The sequence below is a fragment of the Lissotriton helveticus genome, chromosome 5_1 (genome assembly GCF_964261635.1).
Source record: "Lissotriton helveticus chromosome 5_1, aLisHel1.1, whole genome shotgun sequence".
Lineage (NCBI taxonomy): Eukaryota > Metazoa > Chordata > Amphibia > Caudata > Salamandridae > Lissotriton > Lissotriton helveticus.
In genome coordinates this window covers 590,326,940-590,351,783 of record NC_136065.1, presented here as the reverse complement: position 1 = coordinate 590,351,783, position 24,844 = coordinate 590,326,940, and the positions used below count along the sequence as shown (strand labels likewise).

At 44.6% G+C, this 24,844-nt stretch overlaps 2 protein-coding genes across 5 annotated transcripts in view; both read left to right on the top strand.

The window, feature by feature from the left end:
• The window catches only part of CSGALNACT2 (chondroitin sulfate N-acetylgalactosaminyltransferase 2), a 264,875-nt gene that overhangs the window by 90,822 nt on the left and 149,209 nt on the right, over positions 1-24,844 (top strand). For all 4 annotated transcript variants that reach the window (XM_078642940.1, XM_078642941.1, XM_078642943.1 and 1 more), the window contains exon 2: positions 13,507-14,675. In XM_078642940.1, coding sequence (XP_078499066.1) covers positions 14,012-14,675 — 664 coding nt within the window. In that variant the 5' untranslated portion in view covers positions 13,507-14,011. The remainder of the gene's footprint in view (positions 1-13,506; positions 14,676-24,844) is intronic.
• On the top strand, positions 6,036-6,581 carry LOC144753282 (MARVEL domain-containing protein 1-like). Its single transcript, XM_078641019.1, has one exon. It carries the CDS (start codon positions 6,036-6,038, stop codon positions 6,579-6,581), a length of 546 nt encoding a protein of 181 aa, XP_078497145.1.

Below are 24,844 nucleotides of genomic sequence, written 5' to 3'. Positions count from 1 at the left end.
TCAAATACATATCGGAGTGCTTCACGACTTAGTCCATGGTATGAAGCGCAGTCATTAATGCGGTCTCTCGCCACCCAGCAAGCACTTAAGAAATATGATGAATTCCTATACAAACCAGTGGAACTGGCTCACCATTACCTAGTTTGGACACATTTGATAGTCCGTTTGTGCCACAAAAGCTTCGTTACCACTGCAGACCCTACATGCTTTCTTGTATGAAGAAATGGGAGAGTGCAGAAATCCAAGAAAGAGTGTGTGGTGTGCTCATTCTGCAGACCGTTTGGTGGGAGTGGTTGGGTGGTGGGAAAGGGTATATCTGCTCGTCGCTCTTGACCCTTTGGCATGTTGCTTTCTTTTAACAGTTTTTTATGTTTCTTATATTACTGTTTCCACAGTTTTCAGTGAATAATATTTTTTACCCGTGCCAGGCATTTTACCTACTTTAAAAAAAAAAAATAATAATAATTTTTTTATTTTATATTGTGTTGTAATTTCCTGTGTTCTCAAATGCCCTGCTGCACCCTCCACAGCCACGGCTTGCCGTTTTCATCACCTGTTTTGAGAAGCAGTGTTTCTTTTACCCTCCATGCATGCAATGCATTATCCAGGATAAACGGAAAATAACGCTTGTAATATTTGAAGTTCAAAATGTAGAGAGGTGCACATGAATGAAGATATATTACTAGATTTAGCAAGTCCAGAGGTGACCTAAATTGGAACTAAAATATTAATCCCTAGTTTTAATGTATAACTGTTCTTTTATTTTGACCTTTACAGTTCAACTCTCTCTGTATGTCGCAAACGTTAGAATAAGCATCAGTTTGCGTTATAAAGAAGCAAAATTGCAGCTTCTGTTAGACTGTCATTCAGCAGAATTGATATCTAGATGGAAAAGAAGTAAATACACATTATCATTTCTTATGCGTCTCAAAATTAAGAAGCACCCAAAGGTGGGGTTGTCTGTCGCAATGTTATACGATTGATGTTTAAAATAAATAAATAATAATGACATTTGAGTTAAGAAGTTTTCTTCATATAAGCATATTCAAGAACAGTTTTTATATTATTCGAGAGTATTCATGTAGCTCGGACATTAACTTTGTATGAGAAGGTCACATCACCTAATGTAAAACTACATGATGTATGGACAGACTTATAATAAGCAATGCGGAACGTCTTGGTCGTACGACAATGAACGTTTATAATTAGTTTGGGGACGGTGGTGTGTCAGTTGGCCCATTTTGGCATTAGCCCACACATGTCAGCAGTTAAGGTGTGCTCTTTAAAGGTGGGACACTAGTCGATTTACAAGTTCTAGCACTTTGCCTTATTGATGGAGTTGGGGTAAAACCTAGTGAGGGTCACAAAGTTCAGCCACTTTGCAATTTGCTGTTCCATCCTTCTGTTCCCGAGAAATAACACATTTCAATTCAAGAGATATTTGAGTTGTGCCCAGCCTTGTCTCGGAGCCGAGGTTTTAGTTGTCAAAGGCTCACGCATCAGCATATTGGTATAGGGGGAATTGCATGAGTAGGACCCCAAGAGTCTCCTTGGAGAGATGAAATGTAATCGGGGCAAGAATGGAGCTTTGGTGTTTATGTACTTTTCTTTGAGAGGATACGAAAGAATCTTGTTAGTGTTTTCCATTTTTGCCATACAATGTTTACCATCCAAGGACGACTTATTTTAGATTTCCTGTGCAATTTCAATGAAACTCTATTAGAAGTTAACTGTGTAATGGGATACCCAACAGTTTGTTTTACTGAACGTGCTCATCACAGCTGCTGACAGAGGCTGCTTGAATCTGTGCTGCCATCCGCTCTTCACAAGAGACTGGCCCATTTGGAATCCTCGAATGGTCTACCCCTTGTACTCTAGTCTAGAGTGATCTCTCCTGAAAACGCATTCCTTCTATTAGTTAATGCATTTCCAAGGTGAATTGGGTCCTGTAATTTGATGTCTCTTTTCTGTAAATGTAATGACTCCTTGGCCTGAGAATGCGTGTGTCTTCCGACCCATATTTAAAGGGGAATTCAAAAGTAGAAAAACAATCATTTGCAATGCAATAAGTCTCACATTACTGATAGTTTGAGGTATTGGCGTTGCAAATAATAATGCAACGCCAATAGCTCATACTTTCAGTAATGCGAGACCTAATGCATTGCAATTGCTTGCGTAGTTAGCCAGGAACCAGCATTGTATGTCTCAGTGCAGTACCGCAAGCTGTTCCTAGAGGTCCCTAGTGAGCAAGACACCAGTAATGCATGTCTAGGTGCAGTACCGCAAGCTGCTCCTAGAGGTCCCTAGTGAGCAAGGCACCAGCACTGCTTGTCTAGTTGCAGTACGGCAAGCTCCTCCTAGAGGTCCCTGGTGAGCAAGGCACCAGCACTGCATGTCTAGATGCAGTACCGTAAGCTGCTCCTAGAGGTTCCTAGTGAGCATGATAAACTTTTGGTCATATATGGTACTGCACCCTGCAGAAGATACAGTAAATCCACCCTACCCATAATGCATTGCATGTAAGACCGTACCATGAGTACATTCAAATAGCTATGTCCATATATACAATTAGTAGCTTTGAAATGTGACAAAATAATTATTATATTAATTCCAGATTAGGTTGTACTCTATGTGGAGCTGATAAAGGGAAATTTATAGAAGGTCTAATATAAATGTGAGATATGCTACCTAGCGAAGTAACCGCTGCAAACCTAGTTTAGGACCAAGTGAGTGTCCTGTCTGAAGGCCTTCAAGAAAATCGTGCTTTGAGGCTGTAATTTAAATCTAGGGCATAACAACACATGTAACGGGGTGTCCTCATGGGAGGTTACAAGAAGAGACAAGGCGGTACTAAGGACGGACTACTAAGCCTAATGACCAATGAAAAGTCACCATTTACAAGGGACAAGAACAGGGACAGGAACCCATTAAAAAGATGCGCGGAAAGTAGGCGGATCTTTATGCCCAAATCCTGAATACAGCATTTCTTGAAGAGACTGCGCAAGCGATGCCTAAGCGAGACCTAAAAAATGAAACTGCCCGTTGCAAGCCTTCAATTATTATCATTTAAGTGCCTCCTGTCTGGAAGAAGAGATGTTTCTGGCAAGCCTGTCCACGCAGGATGACATCCCTCAAGCCACAGCAGACGATGTTACCCTTGCATACGTGTCCTAAAGGGTGATGCCTGGCACCTCAAATCCCTGCTAGCCTAGAACTCCCCTGACCAGCCACGCATGCATTAGAGGAAAAAGAGTTTATTTAGTAGTTTGTTTTTTGTAAATTATGTCACTCACGTTTTTGTTTGGTTGTAGTGGTATTATTGCGCTACCTTGTAAAATTATGTTGCAGTCTGGGCATTGGAAAGCGAGTGTTGCTACGCTTACTTGTGCTGTGCTTATACTAAAATATCCACACATTTTACATACCAACGTAGCATTTAAAGGTTAGATCATGGCTCTTATTATAGCACACTGACAGGCAGATCCACATTTATGTAGATTGACGCGGTCACCTATGATTTCCTTGCGTGACAGGAAGGACTGTTGTGCAGGGCTGGGAGTGTGTTTCTAAATAAAATAGGGGCTCTTGACAAAATTTAAAAGGGGCTGGAGAATGGAGATTTTTTACAGGTGACCTCCACAGCATGCTGACAAAAGCCCACCATTAACCTCTCATTCATATCAAAGTCTTTGCCAGTTCCCACATAACCTCCGGCTTCGCTGAAACTCTTCACTGGTCCTGTTGAGGATACGTTAAGTGCCCAGAACCTCATTAGCACTGCCCTAGAATACAGCAAGGGTTGTTGACGATGGGTAATGAAAATCCCAGCTACCCAATGGTACTGAATGAATAGACCTTCTCTGGGATATCCCCACAAACTAAAAGTCTCTATCACCCTTGTGTAAGGACTATGCAAATGGTTTGTATCTAGGGGAGCATCTCTCCTTACTTTATAAACTGCCCACGATCCAGACTTCGGTACCAAGGCAGCTTCCTCATCTCTTCCCATTGGAATGCATCAGACCTGTGCTCCAGCCATTACAGTGGCTCCCAGTAGCCTAGTGTTCTGCATTCAAAGCACTTGGCATCTTCCACAGTCTTAGCCACAGCAACAATACTCCCTAAACGGAGCACTGTGATCTAGACTAGCAGGATTGGATTAAGATTAGAAATCAGCCCGGCCAAGCTAAAAAAAAAAAAAAGTGGCCCAGATTTGCATATTGCCTTTCCTCAAAACACTGCTTCAGCGAAGTTTTATAAACACCTGAAAGCAAGTGACGCCCCTTCTACTTAGGCCCCCACCCCTGCTCAGTATGCACGTATTAATTGTGCGGCCCAGGGAAGAGAAAAGGAGTAACATCTCTGCCGGTTGATAGAAGGGAGGTAATGGATGCCCATCTACCTCCAGAAAGGCCACTTTCGGCCCCACTGGGCCGCTGGCGACCTCTGAACACACCAGACACGGCCCAAGCGGCACCCAGGCTGCTAAAAAAGCAGGCCACAGCTGGAACTTTGATACCGGCCCCATGGCCATTGCCTGAGTGCCTTCTTGACCAATCCGACCCAGTACTAGCTACCTTTTTTGGCTTTAATGTCGCACATTTCTCTTTGACTTTAAAAATAGTGTCCCGCCCTCCCCCCCCATCCTCTGTAAAGATTTGAGATCGGTTTCTTTGGTCCGAGGTAGGCAAGCAAATAAACTAATGGATAGTTCAGCCAATGGTCCGCTTTGGCTCTTATAGCCCGTGCACAAGCGGAACCATACAAATGATAAATTCTCTTCTACAGTCAAAAGTGTATTTTTTTTTAACAAGGAGTGTTTCACCTTATTACATCAGATTATATCACTGCATTGAGGTATTTATTCAAAGTGGCAGCTTTTAAACATGAATTTAGACTCATTCTTGCCCCCCTCCCTGCTCTGCACAACCACGCCATTAGTGAAATTAGAGGCAAGTCAGTTGTCTTGTCCTCTCCCCCTTCCTACTCGTGGGCTAGATTCTAATGGCACATGAAGATACATTATATTCTAATGAATTGTAAAAGTTTTTTGTACAGCGTCTTTCCTAAAGTGACGTATTTAAAGGTGATCTCATATCAAAATAAAAAGGACGCTCTGTGAAATAACATCATTGCCTAGCATCACAGAGTTTGGTCAAGCAGGGAAGCCAGGATTGTTTCCAGTTTTCCAGTTTCACGTGTTGCAATTGTTCCACCAGATCGATATTTTCCCCACTCATGTTTTCCAGCAAACCATATTGTTTTGACTTTAATTATTGGCGCTTGAGGATAGGACGTGGGTGGCAGGCAGAAGCCACATGAAAGCTCGGCCCATTTTTGGCTCAAGGGTCCAAAAGGACCTCGAGCTGAGCCAGAGCCAGTCTTCTGGTTCAAGCTTTTAGTGGCTTGTCCACTTCTGGATTCCATCATAAATCCACCCGTTGGAAATCTGTGGTTTTCGTGTTACTTCCCCCAGTTTGCTTCCCTGCACCCGTTTGCATTACTTTTTTAGGTTTCGCCTGGCGTAGCACTGGGCAGCAGTGTTCGCGCAGGCGAAATCTTATGTTAGACAGAATGGGGGTTTGTCCCGCCTCTCTCTTCCATTGGCTAGCTTCATAAATGGAGGCTAGCCATTGGAAGAGAGATCTGTCAGTCATTGCCCGAGCAGATTCGTGGGCGTTACGGCAATTTTTACTCATCCCGCCCCTTTTAGAACGTCATGCGGCGGTAAGCGGTTGTTTATTTATTTTTTTTCTTCAGATTTCTTTTGTTGTCATTCCTCCAGGCCGACCGCCGCCGGAAGAAGTCCAGGTGAGTGCTCCCCTCCCCTCCCGCTGTCCGTGTGCCCGTTCCCGCCCCCCTCCCGCTGTCCGTGTGGCTGTTTGCAGAGACAACTTGTCCAGATTTGGTGCTGTTGGCGCGGTGCTCTCTTCTCTGAAACTTTGGTCTCGGACAGAACTCTTTCCTCAGGAGATCATCGCCGGGCTGTCTCTTTAGATGTTCCCTGCCAGGATCCTGACCTCTCGCTGCCTGCTATGCCCCCTCCACCCTACCCACCCCCTCCAGCGCACCCGCCCTCGCCCGCACACCCACCCCCGCAGGCGGCGCGGGGCTCCCTGCGGGCGAACCGGGCCTTCCTGCGCAGCTTCCTGGGGGTGCTGCGGGTGCTGCAGCTGCTGGCCGGGGCCGCCCTCTGGATCACCATCGCCTGCAAGAAGTACGAGGGCGCCATCCACTTCGCCCTCTTCGTGGCCGTGCTCTTCTGGCTGCTGACCATCGCCCTCTACCTGCTGACCCTGCTGGACAAGCAGGACCTGGTGCCTCTTCTGGGCGGCGAGCGCTGGCTGACCACCAACGCCGCCCACGACGCCCTGGCCGCCGGCCTGCAGGCCGCCGCCGGCATCATGATCCACAAGACCCTGCGGCACGAGTACTGCAGCGTGTTGGCCTACAAGCACGACTGCCTCTACCACATCTACCTGGATGCCTCCTTCTTCGCCTGCCTCTGCTGCCTGCTCTACCTGCTGTCCGCCGTGGCCTGCGCCTGCAAGAAGTGCCGGGGCCAGCAGGGCCTCATCTGAGCCACGACCGGGGGTGGAGAGTGAGTGCGAGGGCTTGGATGCAGCGCCACGGCAGACCTAACCACCTCCAGGCGCTTCCAATCTGAACACAATGGTCTTCCCGGTTCATTACACTATAGCGTCCAATGCTGATGGTCTGTCTGTTTCCAAGCACTTCCACGTTTAGGCAGGTAAGGAAAAAAAACCATCACAGGTGCGAAGCGGTTTGCCCAGGATCACACGTTTGAGGTGACCTCTTTATGCCGAGATTAGAATTCGTTTCTCAGCCGTTACACCAAACCGCTTACTGAGGTGCATTACAGGAACAACAATTCTTTATATTTAAGACAAAAAGAGAGAACATCATAACGTTGAGGTACCACATTGGAATAATATGGATATTCGTATAAAAATACCAGGATCACTTACATAAGAAAAGTGAGTTTACAGTATTAAAAAAAAAAACATGGATGTGCTGTTACAAGCTGTCCAGGGGTCAGATGAGATGTGAATTCCCAGGTTTCTTATGTGTCCCTCAGTAGTGCATTAGGCTTGTTTCGTAAGAACAGGAAGGAAACCTGATTTGCCCGTTCCCGCCCCCCCTCCCGCTGTCCGTGTCTCCGCCCCACTTGTAAATGCTTGTTCTCAAGTTTCTACCCTTTGTTAGAAGCGGTTCAATCCTGTTTGGGACCAGTGGTTGGTGTGCAGACTGGGGGGTGGGGGCTGCTGCGCCTCTGCCTTACATTGGCTGGAAGCGTCATGTGTTGCTGACTTCTCCAGGAGTGTTCCATAAGACAGCGACATACAAGTCTTAAGTTGCATTTATTAATACTCATCAAAGTTACATTGTACTATTAATTCGTGTTTGCGAAGAATGATGATTCCATTTACTACTGTTTGATGATCGGAATGGAACTTTGTTTTCTTCTCGCGTGGTTTCAAACCAACTTAAATTGATTGCTGGGTACATTCGGGGGATGGGATCTATTCCGGCTCTGGTTTGATTTCTTGCACTAACTATCGGCTCATCAAACTGGCACTGAAGGGTCGAGTTGTCTGCAACGTAGGGTTTTATTTCAACGTCACTGCTTCTCACACTATCTTTGCCCTGATCTCACCACGCGTTCTCCGCCCCTTCCTTCCTGTGGATTGGCGGAGCACATTTGTTTGTGCGTTGCCAAGGCGACGTTTTAATTTTGTCATTGACTGACTGTAAGCGCGGGCCCAGGAATCGGAAGTAAACGTGTTTTTGTAGCAGTGGTTTTTATTCGTGACAGTAAGTTATCAGTACACTTCTTTCTATGGTGGAGTTTTCTGGGGGACCGGCTCCTCTCCTGTCTGGTCTTTCGGCGGACTCCCTCCTCCTTCCTCCTGACGGGGCTCCTCCTCCTACTGCTGGGCTCCTCTGGAGGCTCCGTATTGCTCGCCCAGGCCGGCCACCAAGAAGGAAAGCAGAAGAGAGGACTGTTAGTGCTTCGTTATGAATACGGGGTTTGAACCAGGGCAGGGTGTGGGGGACGTGCAAGGTTATGACAGTGCGCGACTAGGGAGTGAAAGTGCTCAGTGCAGTATCGTGTATCACCGCTTGTCAGAGACTGTTAACCCTAGGATTGCAAGCTATCCCTCAGTAAGGCGTCTGCCCTTCTTACGCCACCACCCCAGGACTCGAGCACGTACCTCAGCTAGCCGTACACCTCCTGGCGCACGGCTGGGCGGCTCGTGGGGTTGGCCTCCAGGCTTAACAGCTCCCGTCTCGTCTTCCTCTGTTTCCTGTGCAGCGGCCTCTGTACACGGGACGTCGGCTTCCGACTCTCTATCCTGCTGTAGGTCCTCTTCGCTTATCCAGCGGGCGTAATCCCTCCTCTCTTCCTCGATGAGTCCTCTCGCTCCTCCGCTCCACTCGGCTCCTCTCCACCAGCTCACTCCTCCGGTCCTCTTCGACTCGCTGCTTCCCGCCACTCCGCTCTCCTGCACTCTGTCCGCTCCTCCGGTGTATAGACACACCTGTGGACTGCCGTGACGGCCCTTTTCAGTCTCACCTGGCTCCGCCCCTTCCATCAGGTCCGCCGTCCACTTAAAGGGACCCCATCCTTCTTCCTCCTCATCGCAGCTGTACCTTTCAGCCGGTGTCCAACCAGAGTCCAGGTGGGCCTGTGAAGACAAGAGGGGGGGGGTCGCATATCGTTAAAGGTGGCCCCTGGGTAGGGCGAGACCCCGTCCCTGCGTTACACTGACGCTGTTGCCAAGCCCGAGGTGGACAGGTTTTCTTACCCAACTCTTCCTAAGAATGAGCGCATAGCAGCTATTAATAGAATAACTATTGCCCACGTTTTGTCTGTTTAAGCGGCTCCTGGAATGATCCAGAGGATGTATAGGTTCTCAATAAGCGTGAATCCGCCGACAGATTGTGAACACTGGAGTCAATCTAGCCACGTTTTCCAATACACACTTTTCGTCGCAATCATAAGAAGTGGTATGCTTTAACGTTTCCCATTCTTAAGCGTATTATTCTCTAATATTCATTAAAATAGTTATGAATTAAGAATTCACAACCAAATACGCTTTTGTTTAATTGCAAACCATGCGTTTTTATTCATACCTCGACTATAACACGATAATTATTTAACTGAATCAGCTTTTTAGCGGCGTTCTTCATGCCTGATCTTAGAATGGATTCCATTCAATATCTATCCCGCCCTCGGGAAACGACATTGGGTAGGTTTGTACTATACCGCATCTCCGGAAGTAGGGGCCGGGCGGTGCTTGGTGGCAAGTAGGCTAGGCTGTGCTTTTACGTCACGTTCTTTGCATATGAGGCGGTGCTGCTTGCTGTCTGGGTGTGTGTGTGTGTGGGTGTGTGTGGCTCTGGGTGTGTGTGTGTGGCTCTGGGTGTGTGTGTGTGTGGCTCTGGGTGTGTGTGTGTGTGTGGCTCTGGGTGTGTGTGGCTCTGGTGTGTGTGTGTGTGTGTGTGTGTGTGTGTGGCTCTGTGTGTGTGTGTGGCTCTGGGTGTGTGTGTGTGTGTGGCTCTGGGTGTGTGTGCGTGGCTCTGGGTGTGTGCGTGGCTCTGGGTGTGTGTGTGGCTCTGGGTGGGTGTGTGTGTGTCTGGCTCTGGGTGTGTGTGGCTGGCTCTGGCTCTGGGTGTGTGTGTGTGTGGCTGGCTCTGGCTCTGGGTGTGTGTGTGTGTGGCTGGCTCTGGCTCTGGGTGTGTGTGGCTGGCTCTGGCTCTGGGTGTGTGTGGCTGGCTCTGGGTGTGTGTGGCTCTGGGTGTCTGTGTGTGTGTGTGTCTGGATGTGTGTGTGTGTGTGTGTGGTAGTAATTGCTGTCTGCTGAGCTCGTCCGTAGGGTACAATAGGTCTCACATTTGCGAGAGGTTAAGCTATTGGCAATGTAAATGACAATGCCATTTTTGTTTTCAAAACCAACACATAAATACAAATTGTGTCATTTACAACGCCAATAGCTCTAACTTTTTTCCAAAGGCGAAACCGTTGCATTGTAAATGCTTGTTCTGTTTGTTCACAGATTGAACTCTGATCTGTAAACAAAAGGAAAATAAGAAGTGCTTGTGTCCTTTTGTAGGCGCATACATGCTTGGTTGAATATGGCAGGCTTTTTTTTCTTCTTTCGGAGCCATTCTGGACAGCATCAGGGATGCTGTGCAGCATGGCTAAAACCATTGGCAGGCCAATAAGTCCTAAAGGCAAGACCTGTTGGGTTTGCTAGTACTTGTTAGCAAGTCAAATTGAAATGTGGTTGATGGGTTTTATTTTTGGGCATGCTCCTCCTAGCGTCACGCAGCATGCTCCAGTGTCTCCCAGGATTTTCAGTGTGTACTGCACAGGTGTCCAACTTGGGCCCTGAAGGAATGAATCCATTTCCGATTTTCAGCCCCAGACTATGTAAATCATTCCAATTTAAATTAATTGTATGGAAATATGGCTCATGTTGTTTAGTTGTTCACACGGTATGAAGTCAGTTATGCCAAAGCCTTTCACTGACAAAGTCATAATGAAACACATACTTAAACCATGGGAGGAAGCTAAAGAAATAATTGCATTGATTGTAGCACAGATCGGCTTGAACGTTTTTCATAGTTGACTCAGTATATAAAAAAAACTAATTTACATGTTGGCTTGTACACAGTGTACACGTTCTTTGTTGCAGGAAGAACAGTATTCTGTAACACAGCCCCACCTCCACAAAACAACAACTCATGGGAATCTCTGACCTCTCGGTCAACGAATCTTCGGGAAACGCTTCTTTCTCGGCACAAAGGCGCCATTTAGGTCTCTGACGAGCATGGCCGAAGCAAGTGGAAGCTTATCACAAGGCTGCAGAAGTGGCCAACGTAGTAGTTGGGTAAAGCAAAAAAAGACCATAACAAACACAACCAGGCCACAAAAATATACAGTATGCAACGTTTACTGGCATCAGGGCAGATTTTCACTCTACCATGTAATTTGTACAAAGAAGGCCCCGTTCCAAATTATAGCTCTGCCAGCCTTCACATAAATTTTTTTATATATATATATATATATATATATGTATATACAGTTCCACGTCCTTCCGAAATGCCGGGACTCTTAAGACAACGGTGCAAATCAGGGGCGAAAGTTCCCCTGTGTAAATACCGATTCACAGCGTGTAGCCACAACAGCTACGCCATGCACTCTCCTTGACAACAGCAGAAGTTACTCAATCCCAATCTCGTGCGTGCATCTCAAAAGTATTTTATTCTTTCAGTTGCAGCATCATGAAAATTTAAACATGGAAAAACCCAACGCGTTTCAGCGACTCCTTCGCCTTGGTCACGGGTAATTTACAATGTTCACATTACAAACAATAAATAAAGTTTCACGTGAGAAAAGTGCTCAAAATAAACAAAGGACTCATGGTCCTAATTTCGCGGCCATCTTGGAGTGTAGTAATAACCTCAATGTGACCCATATAAACGTCTTAAACCATCCCATACCTTAATAAATAAAGACAATCCAGTCATTTAAATCGGGTATTAGGGTCGATTAAAGAAGGGTTGTGAAGGAAAGTCAAAAATCATTATATCAAAATGGATAACTGTGGCTTATGATCTGTGTCAAAGGTTGTCACCATAATGAAAAACATAACATATGTTGATATTCACATATTATTTAGACTCAAGTGAGTTAGTGTAACCAAATACCAAATTGTTATCTAACCGGTGACCTCCCCACTCGCCACTATATATATATGGTGTGTGGCTGTTTACTAGTTGGCGGGTAATGGCATGATGAGACGGCCTTAGATGAATGCACCATTGTCATTTTACTGTACGTACAGTGGGATTCCCGGTTTGCTCTGTTATGCATGTTTTCACTGCGCGAAGTAGGTTGGTAAAGCTATATTAAAGTACATTTCACCAAATCATTGCCATGCAGGATCAGCGTCCCCCATAAACTGCGTGGACCGAACTCTGCCTTCCGTAATCTGCGCACAGCGCACCTGTGAAGTGGCTCAGTGCTTTTCAATTCTTCATCCTTCCAACATATGAAAAGAGTGAAGACAATTGTAGCTGCCTGTTGTGACAGCCGAGGGAGCATTTCCAGCGGAAGCTCAAAAAGTGCACCACCATCACTTGACGTGTTTGAAATTGTTACTCTGACGTGTTTTATGGTACCAACCCATCTATTTACTAAGAATAGTCTTAATCTGGGTTACTCATGTCTTGGTTCCTGCTAGATTTTGAATAATGTGCAAAATGTTCTGCAGATCTTTGAAATTTTGTAACTACTCATAGATTTTCTATTTGTGTCTGAATTTCCAGGTGAAGAAAAAACAATTTAAAGTAACTCTGTTTCTTTATATATTTAGTTTTCTGCCTGCCACTTTTATTCCCTAGGCCTAGACCCTCAATGATAGTCCAAATCTGCACAAAAATATGTGGAAATATGTGGAAATAACTTTGAAGTCAAGAGTTTGTTTATCGATCTTTAAAGATGCTCATATTTTAGAGTTTTAGTAGTACTACTGAGTCTAGGTCTATATTTGTACTCTTGTTGAACACTTTTTAGTAATCGCATTTAACTATCTTCATGTATGTCCCAGACGAAAATTTTATTTATTTAGCATTTTCTATTTGAGTAAAGTCAATTTGCTAAGGTAAAAATATCTTGGATATATACCTTGGTATTTTAACTGCTTCATTTTTCAATCTCATTGAGAAGGGGGGGGATGCTTCCAATGTGTTTTTGGTCTTACTAAGCATTTCTCTCCCTAATAATAAAAGTTTTCCATTTTAAACTCTTGTGTGAGTAGATGAAACTATATGCCTAATTTAACTAAAGGATTTTCTTTTTTTGCAAACAAATTTAATTGGGTTTTGCATTACCACCATATAAGGACAATCCATCAGAATGAGACTTGCTCAGTAGGACTCACCTGCCTTACCCCAATACAGTTGCATATACATAGCAGTGGCTAAGGGGCATGCAAGAGGTACTTACGTAGTCGGCATTCAACTCCCCCACCCTCTTCCACCACCCCTCCATGACTGAATATTAGTTGGGAGTTGTTTACTTAGACAACTAAAAGAAATAAGCTAATACAGCTTACAGTCAATTTAAAATAAAAAAAGAACTACACCATCCTCTAAATGTATTTTTTGGCAGTTGTAATCTATGATTCAATATGAATTTGTTACAGTTTACACAGTGTGCTCTTAATGTTTGATAGACTGCTATATATGTACCAGTGCATTTTGGGGCTGTGATACAAATTAACAGTCTGTATCTATCCTCTTCCAGCCACCTATTCCTGGGTGTGCAGTTATGTCTTACAACCTCTGACTTTACCACTTCACGCCTGACTAAACTTGGGAAATTTGGAAAATTTCCATTTCCAGTATATGTTTTACAGATGTGTGTGTTCTTTGTCCGTTCTAACGTGGATTCTTTATTACATTTGCTTCCAGGTCCAGCCGTCGTCTGTGCAGATTCCCGGCCTTTCTGCTGTCTGATAGGATTGAACAGAAGACTGGTGAAGAAAGGACCCACCTGAACAAATAGAAGCTCCAAGCCGTAGGCAGAAAGAAGCTAAACCTTTGCAGATGTCTCCTGTCAGATATTGCATTGGAAAAGTATAATGTCACAAGCACATTTTAAGAGTTAAAAAGAATGTAGCTTTGGACAATTCGCTTCTGAGACTGGAAACCTGAATTTTTCTTCTGCCTTTTTTGTTCTCTTGGATATTTCCCAGCATGTTCTCAAATCATGAAAGTGTGCGGCTGCTGGTTCTTGAAACCATATTGGTTAAAATGCTTAAAAGGACATGTTGAGAGTATGCTTCTTAAAGAATGACATCAGAATGAAGTTAGTTGGTGCAGGCTGATGTCATGCTGTTGGGTGGTGGAGGGAAGGCGACTGCATACCGAGGACTTGTAGAGGAATTTGGGATCGACATCTTGTGTGTTGGTGAGAATGCCCAGGAGGGGTCTGATACTTCAAGCGAAGACCCGATGGTTGCTGGTGGGTCTTGCCCTGGTCTTCAGCTTAATGCTGTTGATGTATCTCTTGGAGTGTGCACCACCAACAGATGGCAATGCTTCCCTTCCTGGAGTGGCAGCCGAGACCTATGGCAAGGAGTATTACCAAGCCCTCCTTCAGGAGCAAGAAGAACACTACCAAAGCCGGGCCACCAGCCTCAAGCGACAGATTGCCCAGCTCAAGCAGGAGCTGCAAGAAATGAATGAGAAGCTCAAGTTAGTACAAGACAAAAAGGGCCCGGGCGCTAATGGGGTTGGGCAAACAGGATTGAAGGAACAGGCTCCTAACGATCTCCTGGAGTACCTCCATTCACAGATTGACAAGGCAGAGGTGTCCAGTGGTGCTAAGCTTACTAGCGAGTACAGTGTGGTGCCTTTTGAAAGCTTCACCTCAACCAAGGTGTATCAGTTAGAAATGGGGCTCACACGGCATCCCGAAGAGAAGCCCATCAGGAAGGACAAGCGGGACGAGCTGGTGGAAGCAATTGAAGCAGGTCTTGAGGTTGTGAACAACCCTGATGAGGATGATGAAGGACAAAATGGAGGCGTTGTGGCTGGAGGGCAGAAGCAGGTGTACAACGAAAACGACTTTGTGGAAGGTAGGCAATTTAGCTTTTAATCTTCACTGGTTTGGTGAAGTAATTGTGTGTTGCGGTTTTTAATTGGGATCCTTTTGTCATGTCCTTGGAGCAGTCAATGGTTACTGGGTATCAGCTTATCCCTGGTGTTCTGACTGTTTCTCTTCACTTGGATAGCCCAGTCACACTTTTTTGTACAATTGACTATCCGTGGAATGCTGTTTTGAACAACCAAGGCATACTGTGGTGGGAGATAGTAAATAATAGACATAATAATCACACAATGAATGGAACGTCCAATCTGAGGTGCTGCTTCTTCTTTTGTTTTTTGTGGTATTTGTTTATCTGTCAGAAATGTAATTACATTGGTGAAGCACAAGCCAAAATGTTCTAGCTGCAGCACCTTCTAACACATTTATAGTGCTTACACTATAAGCAGGGCTTCCGAAACTATGTGACGGGGAGGAACAAATGGTGCAGCAGTGTTGGGTAAATTTTGTTCAAGAAAATGGCAAATTATGTGCCATAATGTGCCACATTTTTTTACTTATAACTGCAAATTCTTCACCTTGTCAATATTCATTCCTCATACGTCAGAGTGAATCTGGAAGCGTTTTGCTAGCAATTCGTTTGTGTCAGCAGGTGGCTTTATGCGGCTCTGCTTCTGGACCGTCCTCTACTGGATGTGACGTCTGAGTCCCCATGGATGCGCCATCCCAGCACCCTGATGCCCATTCCTTTCTATACGCACATTCCGATGCAGAGCTGGAACTTCTCTAATCAGGTCCTTCAGTCAAAATGTTTTCCCTCAAAACCAAGTGTGTGGTGACCTGTTTGCCCCCCCCCCCCAAAAAAAAACCTGAAAAAGAAAGCTATGTCAGGACTGTATCTGAGAGCCATCCGTGACCGATACCCATGACCTCTGTTTTCTTTGCCAAACAAGACTGCATCATGTGAGTGCTGTGGCAAGATGTATTACAAGGCCATCTGTTACCGTGAAACATAACTCGCTGTCACCGAACCTTTGTAAGTAGTCGGAGAAACGGTCCAGGTCGAAGTTGAGGGCACTGGTGCACTCTTGTTACTGATGCTACTCCCGTGGCCCAGTATGCATCAAAGTTTTGTGGCTCTTCTAAGAAAAAAAGAACCGAAGATGTCTTCACATGGGCCACTTCCTCTATTCAAAATCACGCACCTCTCCAGTCTCTTGGCCGTGGAGTCTGTCCCTCGCTTTGCGACTTATTCCGGAGCTGAACCCGATGTGCCCTGAGCTCCCTGGGCCATTGGAGATGCCACACTGGCTCCAAGAACTGAAATCGGGCTTAGACTCCTTCTTTGGTACCCCACCAGATCCCTCTTGCACGCCTTCAGGACCCAAAGAACCGAGGAGGCTTCCAGTTGAGTTTCCTCCATAGTATCCATCCCTGTTGTCGACTGTGTCATCCTACGTCGATCAGAGGCCAGCTCTTACCCCCAGTACAGCGCCACAGGCTCAGGATCCGTCTCAACGCCCGGCACCGCCCTGAGCTCTGCGACCGACACAAATCTGATATCCTCACTTGACTCTGACATCACAATCTTATTAATTTTGAAGCCCATCCCCACCACAAAGACCACACCAGTGCACCCATTCAAACTCAAAAACGTGTGCTCCTCACCACGATGCTGATCATGATGTAGATGACAATATCCATGATGATCCATTAGTTGATTGGAACCTATTTGAAGACAACCAAGAGGCCAGAGGACTAGACACGTCTCCAGACTTTGGTCTGTCCTCCCCAAACCCATTTGTGGTAACTGATGGGTCTGTCTCCTTTGCAACAGTGGTTAGAAGGGCTGTGGAGCTATTAGACCTCACCCTTCCCACAGCGGAGGTGAAAACAATGTTCTCACCAAGGACCAGGACAAACCCACCAAGAACCTTTACTGCCTTTTAATGAAGCCCTCAGTGACTTGCTAGTAGGCACCTGGGCAAAAGCACGATCTTGCCACCAGGTAAATAGACCAGTGGCAAGGCAACATAGACCTACTTCCGGGGATCCAGATTTCTTGCTTCAAAATCCCACCGTGGACAGGTTAGTGGTGCAGGCATCCTCGAATCTCCTGAAACTCAATGCTTTTTCCACAACTACTCCTGACAGAGTCCAAGTTAAGGGAGACATTCACAAAGCATGTGTTTTTCACTACCAGCCTTGCCCTCAGGTCCGTCAAAACTCTTTCCTCCTGGGAAACATTTGCATGCTTTATGGGACAGAGTGGTGGACCGCTGGCCAGCTACCTAAGAGAACATCTGGTCCTCCCTGGCAACGCAGTTGGCCAGTACGCAGCAAAATATTCTTTGTGATCTGACATGGACACGGCTGACTGCCTGAGTAGGGCAGTCGAGACCAGCACAGTGCTGTGGGCCACACCTCAGTTCCCTCCTTGGGCTTCTTTTCGGATGTTCAATAATCATTCATTGACATGTCCTTTGATGGCCCTCTACTGTTCAAACCAAAGGCAGACTTGGCCTTAGGAAGATTTAAAGAGCGCAAAGCTACTGCTAGCGGTCTGTGAATAACTTCACCTGTTTGGCACAACAACCCTTTCCCCTTATGAGGCTTTGGCCAGAGGCAGCGTCAGTAGGCAACTCAACAGTAACAGGCCTCCCAGTAATTTTGAGGTAGAGGCCGTGGATCAGGTCAACAGGATTCAGGCCCCCAGGGGCAACACACTACTACCCAAACCCCAGGACCCCCTCCTGTGACTGCGGCAAAACCGCTGTACACTGCCCTGTGCAGCCGATGATCACCTGGCGGGAGGACATTTCCCCTTCTACCTTTCCGTGCGCCGGAGCATCATATTCGACCAGTGGATGCTCCAGTTCGTGGAACGTGGTTATTTCCTGGCCTTCCTATCCCATCCCACAGCAGGATGCCTGTTTCCACTTACCTTCAGTTCACCACACCTTACTCCTGGTCCTTCTTGTAGAGGTCAGCTTCTTTTTTCATCTCTACAGTAACACCATTTCTGTGGTGGGTAGTCTCAATAGGGCTTTGCACGATCCCAGTCTTGGGAGGAGAGGGAAAAGCTAACTTTGAACCTAGATTATTCTGAAGTATTTTGGTGTATCTCACTGTTAATCTCCTTATCTGGTAAACACGAGGTAGGTAGGGGCAATCAATTGAAGTATCGGCACATGAAAGCCAAGTCTGATATTATTCACAATACGAATAAATAACTGTTCTAGCTCTCCATGTGAAGAGTCCCATGTTTTTTTCAGTTTCTGTTGTGTTTTTTCAGTCATCCTTGCATTGATTCATTTTTGTAAAAGCAATGAATCAAAAAGGTATTGGGAAGAGCAGGCTACAAGAACGGGCGGTTGAACTGCTTAAGCTAAGGCAGACACTGTTGTGTCCCTGTTGTTTCCAGAACCTCCTTCGCAGAGCAAAATAGGGGGACCACAACATGTCCTGTAAATGTAGGGTTGATCCCAGGCATTTCAGACACGTGGGTAGGAGTAAACTGCCACTAAGCAGGAGCAGTCCTCTCCAGAAAGTGTATACCGTTTGTCAGCCTTTTGTATTCAGGCACAGCTTTGGACTCAGCAAACCCTAAGGGCTGATCCAGAGGCATGCAATGGCTTTGACCTGTGCAGTGAACTATTATCTTTTTCTGGGTGCAGTCTCTTCTCATAGAGAACATCATTCGTACTGCGTAAAGCATCCCTGTGTACCACTTGTAAAACAAAACCCACAGTACATAATTTGATGAAACAAGGGCTTCTGGTGCGAAGAAGTTGCGAGAATGTCTACTGAAGCTGAAGGCACATTTATGGTGCAACGTCAGTAAAGTAGAGTCTTGTGTTCAGCGTTTGAAAAGCATCAAAAAGGCATTGGGCATGGTCAGTAAGCTCATAATGCAGAATCCGTATGGAGATAACCATAGTTTGAGCCAGAAAAAAAAACAGTGTATGCTTGCACAGCTGGCTTCACAATACAAGACTTTCATATTTATTGCACTCAATTCCAAGGTAAAGCATTGCAAAGCCAATAGGTCTCTCCTTTCAGAACCCATTGGCTTTGCCAATGCCTTTTGGCAATGCTTTACAATGTCTGGCTATTTATCAATGCTGTGCAGCATTGTTCAAAATAAACGCGCAATAAAGGTATCGATGTTGTATCATTTTACTGGTGTGCATGTGCGTGATGATGTATGTTTGACCATGCGTCAGATCACATTGATTTCATGTTTAGGTCTCGCGCCTAGCGTTGCACTGTGCAGCACCTGTGCAGGAGAGGGGTTGGCCTAACGGCTAAGGCGCTCGACCTCGGACCTGGGGATCTGGGTTCGAGTCTCGATAACGACGCCAAAAAACCCCCTGTGATTCTGGGCAAATCACTTAATCTCCCCGTGCCTAAAATGAAAGTGTGTCCTCATGTAACGTAACTGGTGCTATGTAAAGCGCTCTGATAACTGATTCGGTTCGGTTCTAGTTCGCGCTATATAAAACTCTGCAAAAAAAAAAAAAAAAAGCAGTGCTCGGACAGCGCAAGACATTTAGTTGGTTAAAAAAAGGGGATTTGAGGCTGACCTAGGAAAGGCATACACGCACAAGCGTGTGCCTTTCCTTCTGTGGCAAGTTATTGGCCTTTGCGTGCGTGTTTAATTGATAGCCAGCATGCAATGGGCCAAAGGCGGGCGCATTGCTCCGCCCATGGCCTATTGGTGTCTATTACGCGCTTAGTGCGCGTAATAGACACCAATAGGCCATGTGGTTTCAATTATCGTGGCCAGACACGAGCACGATAATTGAAAGCACATGCCTCGCTGTGGTGCACACGCACCACTCGCGAGCTTCTTTGTTTTTGAAGCGGAAGTCAAAGTGAAAGCTTTCCCTGTCGCTTGTTTTAGTGTGTAATTGAGCACCCGCCTATACTACGTGGACGTTGTGCTTTACAATAAAGAATACAACAAACGTGAGTTCTTCTGTCAGCACTCCAGTTTTATAAAGGAATCCCTTTTTTGCATTTAAAGAAAATTAATTTCCCGGTATAATTACATATGTGGTTAGAGGTTGTTCCTTATGAGCCATGCCCTTCCTTCTAAGTTTTTGACGTAAGTAGCTTAGGAGGACATGGTGGTTTGCTGAAAATGTGTGCGGAATGGGAGCCCGTGACATTGCACCGTCTGTACTGCAGTCACACTAGCGTGTTTTCAGCTGCTCATTAGCTCACTACATTGTCACGATGCCCTGGGCGACCAACAGCGGGGTACCGAGGAGGCCAAGCCGCAACTAACTTATCTTGATACATAGGAAGAGGAAAACATGTTAATTTGACTTTTCTCTATTGTAAATCTGTTACCGTTTAAAATTAGTCGGGTGGTGCTAAACATTTAGATGGTGGCAAATGGAGAGGACCATTTTGCATAGGTACATAAACTGAAGCGTACTTACAAAATAGGTAGAGTTGGTGCGTGAGCTTCTGCTACATAGCTACAGCTATGGGAGAAAAGTCATGGCTCTAATGGTCTGGGCACCCCAGAGTCTGGCTGACGTCATCTTGATGAGTGATGAGAGGACCCAGGCCTCGGTGCGGGTCCTTTACGTGTAGCGAGTGACATTAACTCAAGTAAGAAAGACATTCTGATTTTAATGACTGCACGCACATGCCAGATTTTGTCTGGGTACTATCTCACCTCCCCGTTTCCTTCTAACCTAATTAGATTCATTTTTGTGAGCTGCATTTAGGTTTTGAGTTTGCAACTTTTTAGATTCTGTATCGCGTGGCTGCAGCTGAGGCAGAGTGCATCAATGCAGACACGTTCTTTTACAGCCTCTCAGGCAGGAGAAACAGAGTTCCCAAGGTCGAACAGATATCTGCAGTGGTAAAGGACAATGAGATGACCCTTAAATGATGTCCAAGAGGCACAATGCAGGGAACGGAAAGTCATAATGTGCAGCTTGCATTTTCATCTGGCAAATTACATCGAAAAGGAAACAGTACTGTTTAGTGTGCATTTTATTCCAAGACTCTCAATCAATGGAATCGATTCAATATTGAAGATCATGACACACAGTTACTTAAGCTTTTTCAATTCGAAAGTTTAAAAAAAAATCTTAATGTAGAATAACAACATACTAGAAGACACTTCAGCAACATTCGCAACATATTAAATGTTTAGGTCTGTAATAAAGGAGAAAGCATGGCCGATGATAGAATTCTTTGCTTTACAAACATCAATATTTAACTACAGTTTTTTGCCCACTTGATTACGTTAGGCATGCACCACTGAGCAACCATTTCATTGTTATGTTACACTACTTGTTGTAACTGTCCCTGTGTCTGTCTCAGAGTGTCTCTCTCTACTCCTCTTAGTAGATGTTGCGTCTGCTCCATCTTTTTCTGGATCCTAATCTGCCTTTTTGGTGCCTGTCTCAAGTCTCTCCATTTGTGTTACAGTGAGACTGCTCAAGGATCTGGTCTGTCTCAGTTTCTGGTTCATAATATCTCTTGCCACTCCCTTAGTGGATGTTGTGGCTGCTCCATCTTTTTCTGGATCCTAATCTGCTTTATGTGCCTGTCTGAAGTCTCTCCATTTGTGTGTTACAATGAGACTGCTCAAAGATCTGGTCTGTCTCAGTTTCTGGCTCATAATGTCTCTTGACACTCCTTTAGTGGATGTTGGCTTTGTCTTTACATCCTAGGCTGTCTCTTTTTGTGTTTATCTCTGTGTCTCTCACATAGTGTCTCTCGTTGCTGTCTTCGTCTTGCAATGTGACTCTCAAGATGTCTCCTGCTGCTCCCTTAGTGGACGTTGTGGTGACTCTCTCTATTTGTAGTTCCTCATCTGTCTCTTTTTGTGTGTCTTTTTGGCTTTCTCTTTGGGTGGTTCAATGAGAACTTTCAGTACTTTGATCTGTCCCACAGTGCCTCACACTGCTCTCTCAGTGGACGTTGTGGTTGTTCTGTCTTTCTGTAGGTCATATTTTCTTTCTTTTTAGGTCTCATTCAATCTGACAGGGAAAATTGGGCAACATGTATTCTTGCGCTGGTCAATGATATCGCAAGTGGGAGAGTCCCAGATTCCTGGAAGGGGGTTGAAGTGATTCCTATTTTTAAACAAGCTTTTGCAATGCAATAGGTCTCGCATTATTACAGTTTAAGCTATTGGCATTGCTAAATAATGCAACACCACTAGCTCAAACTCTAATAAAGCGAGGCCTATTGCATTGCAAATGCTTGTTTATTTACCGATCTCTGTTGGCAGGCGTTACTTTTCAGTAACTTTCATTGTCTAGGAGTGTTTTTTCAAATTGGATTTAAACTTTTTTACCACTATTACTCCGACGCCGAATGTTTAATCTAGGCATTTAGAGAGTGTTGTGGTTTGCTATGTAGAATGCTTCAGATATGTTCAACAGTACTAGAAAGACAGCATTTCCATCATCAGTGACTTTGAAGTTACCATCAATAAAAGGAAGCACTGCATTCTCTGTGATGTGTCCAAGATTAGAACCGGAATGATAATTATTTAGTAAGGAGGAGTTGCTTATAATGCAGTTCCTATTGTTCTCCGAGCTGAAGTGAATGTAGACCATCTGTGTTTTTCATTTTTTGAGAGTTTAAAGATGGTATTCATGGTAAATTTAGCGGTAGACCAGACTTATCCCAATTTTCCCCTAATTTTATGTAATTTGCGGTGAAAAAGAATGCTACATATGTACATGCTATATTGTTTGGGCCTTGCCTACTAGACAGCTCACGCTGTTTGGGGAAAAACCTTTTGTGGGTGTAAAAAAACCAAAAAACGTGCAGCCTGCCCATTGCTTACCATAGATTTGCCGTATTGTCCCTCTGATTTGCTTCTTATTCGATGGCTTGCGTTACTGTTCTCATTTGCACCTTCCCTGCCTGAATCATAGCCTTTTTAAAGTCTTTTTGATTAGATTACTTGTTTACTTCTACTACTCACTTTTCAGAAACTACTTTTTTTTATTAAGCACTACAAGAGAGTTCATGTGTACCGTTGACTCTGTTGTCCTGTGTATCGCAAAAATTTTTTATTTTGCTCATGTGCTTGTCCACCTGAAAATAAGAGCAGCTCCCTTCGTTTTCCTTTTAGACCTCGACATCACTATATCATTTCACTTTTATTCATTTAATTTATCTTGTATATTCTTGCAAATAAAGAAAACAAAATTGTTTGCCTTGTCCAGTGTTTACTTTTCGCATCATTAACATAATGTCCCTTTAATTAAAGTTTTTTGTTTTTTAAATAGCACAAAAAAACACTCCATTCTTTTAGGTTTTGAATGATGCACTTTGCCCCAGCCCAAAGCGAAAAACGTATGTGCGTGGCCAAAGTCATCAATGATGCAGAGGTGTGTGGGACATCCCTTCTCCACCAATAAGCAAATGTGGCCACTTTAAATTTTAAACTTTGGTCTGCTACTCTTCCCTGAAAATACATTAGATGAACAAGGACCCAGGACCCAGTCATTACAGGTAGCTCCCTGATGAAATGTGCGCTGTCGTACCCCTCAGTGTGTATTGCCCTACGTTCCAAGCTATTTTATATGCTTGTGTATATTTTATTGAAATTTTTGTGCAGCACCGTTAAATAGGGTCAAAGTTATTCACAATTTAAAAAACAAAATCTCATGGACTTCCCATCTCAAACATAATTACGGTTTAGCTGCTGCTGTCTGCAGTAAATCATCTTAATTTACTGCTTACTGCGTGCAGCCGTGAAGCATTATAGTGTGGCCGCATAATGGAAGGGAGGGGATTCGGTTGACTTATTGAATGACCGCGCCACAGGCCGAGTAGTATGTCAATGTAACTGGATCCCAGGTGGCTTTGTATGACCATAATGCACTTTGTAATTTGTGCATTGGCTGATAGGTTTTATCCCTAGACAGAAAGGCTTACCAGATGATTTTTTTTTAAATGCAATTCACCAGAAAGGTGAAACCCCTTTGAAATTATAGCCTTTTTGAATTTTTCAGTAGCCAAGGCCGTACCCTATGCTTGTTAGGGGTTTTGAGTATTTTTTCTTCTTTTGAGGTAGAAGGAAACTTTTATGAAAACTTTAGTGATTGTATGGTGCTGCTTATTTGTTTGCATACTGTGGATTTCAGTGCATATACTATACTTAATGCAAGATTGCACTCCTGTAGGTATTCGGTATATTTATCCTTCTTTTCATTGTGGATTAATTTTTATTATAAACACCATGCCAAAGAAGTTACATGAATGACCCTGTCTTTTCGCACACTTTGTTCCTGCACCTATGCAACATTTGCGGAGACATGATTTGAAGAATAGAAAAAGATGGATGGCATGCTGACTTAAATCTCAGCCTGTGGTAATTACTTGGGCCGCATCCCAGTCCATCATTTGTTTGCCCGCCTTACTATCCTAGTCAAGATTCAGCTGTACGCAAATTAGCCTTGGTCCTTCTCATGTAGTAGGAACAGGCAAGGCCAGGTATGTTCTGAACCGGAATACAAGCAACTTCAGACCAGTTTCAGCCCCAAGTATTTACCAGTGTCTGAGATTAATTCAAGCGTTCCAACAATCACTTTTTATTTTGTATTCCTCAGTATGACACCCTTAGATTGACCGCTTTTCCCAGATGTGTGTCCCGTGCTCTGAGACGACACATACTCTTCCTTCATTGCGCGCTCATGGATAAGCGTGCTACTGTTCTGCAATACAAGTTAGTGCTTTTCTATGGTTAAGTGCTATATAAATGCACTACAGTCTTAATACTTTCTGACGGTGAACCTGTTCAGAAGGCTTCAATTCCCAAACAGCTAAAATCACAGGTTCTGATAAGAGCAGTGGTACGATTATGAAGTTAAAAGCTATGTAAAAGGAAGATCCAGAAACGAGAGACTTGATTTTGTTTCTATATCCTGAACCTCTGGTTTCTAATTTCGGAGTTTTTTTTTTTTTTTTTTTTTAACATTCCTTGGAGACTGAGCAAGTGGCAGCTGTGTGCGTCACCTTTATTGAAAGGTGAGTAGAGGAGATAGGTGGTAGTACATTAGCAAATGGTTTGTCATTGATCAGAACTTTAGAGGAAATAAGGTTTTCTACAAGACAAAAGTCAAGTATGCAGAATGTGGAGTTGCAAACGCAGCGATTTAGACCGAGAAAGAAAAATCTGCCCGAAGGAGCAGCAGTGTTCTAGTATGA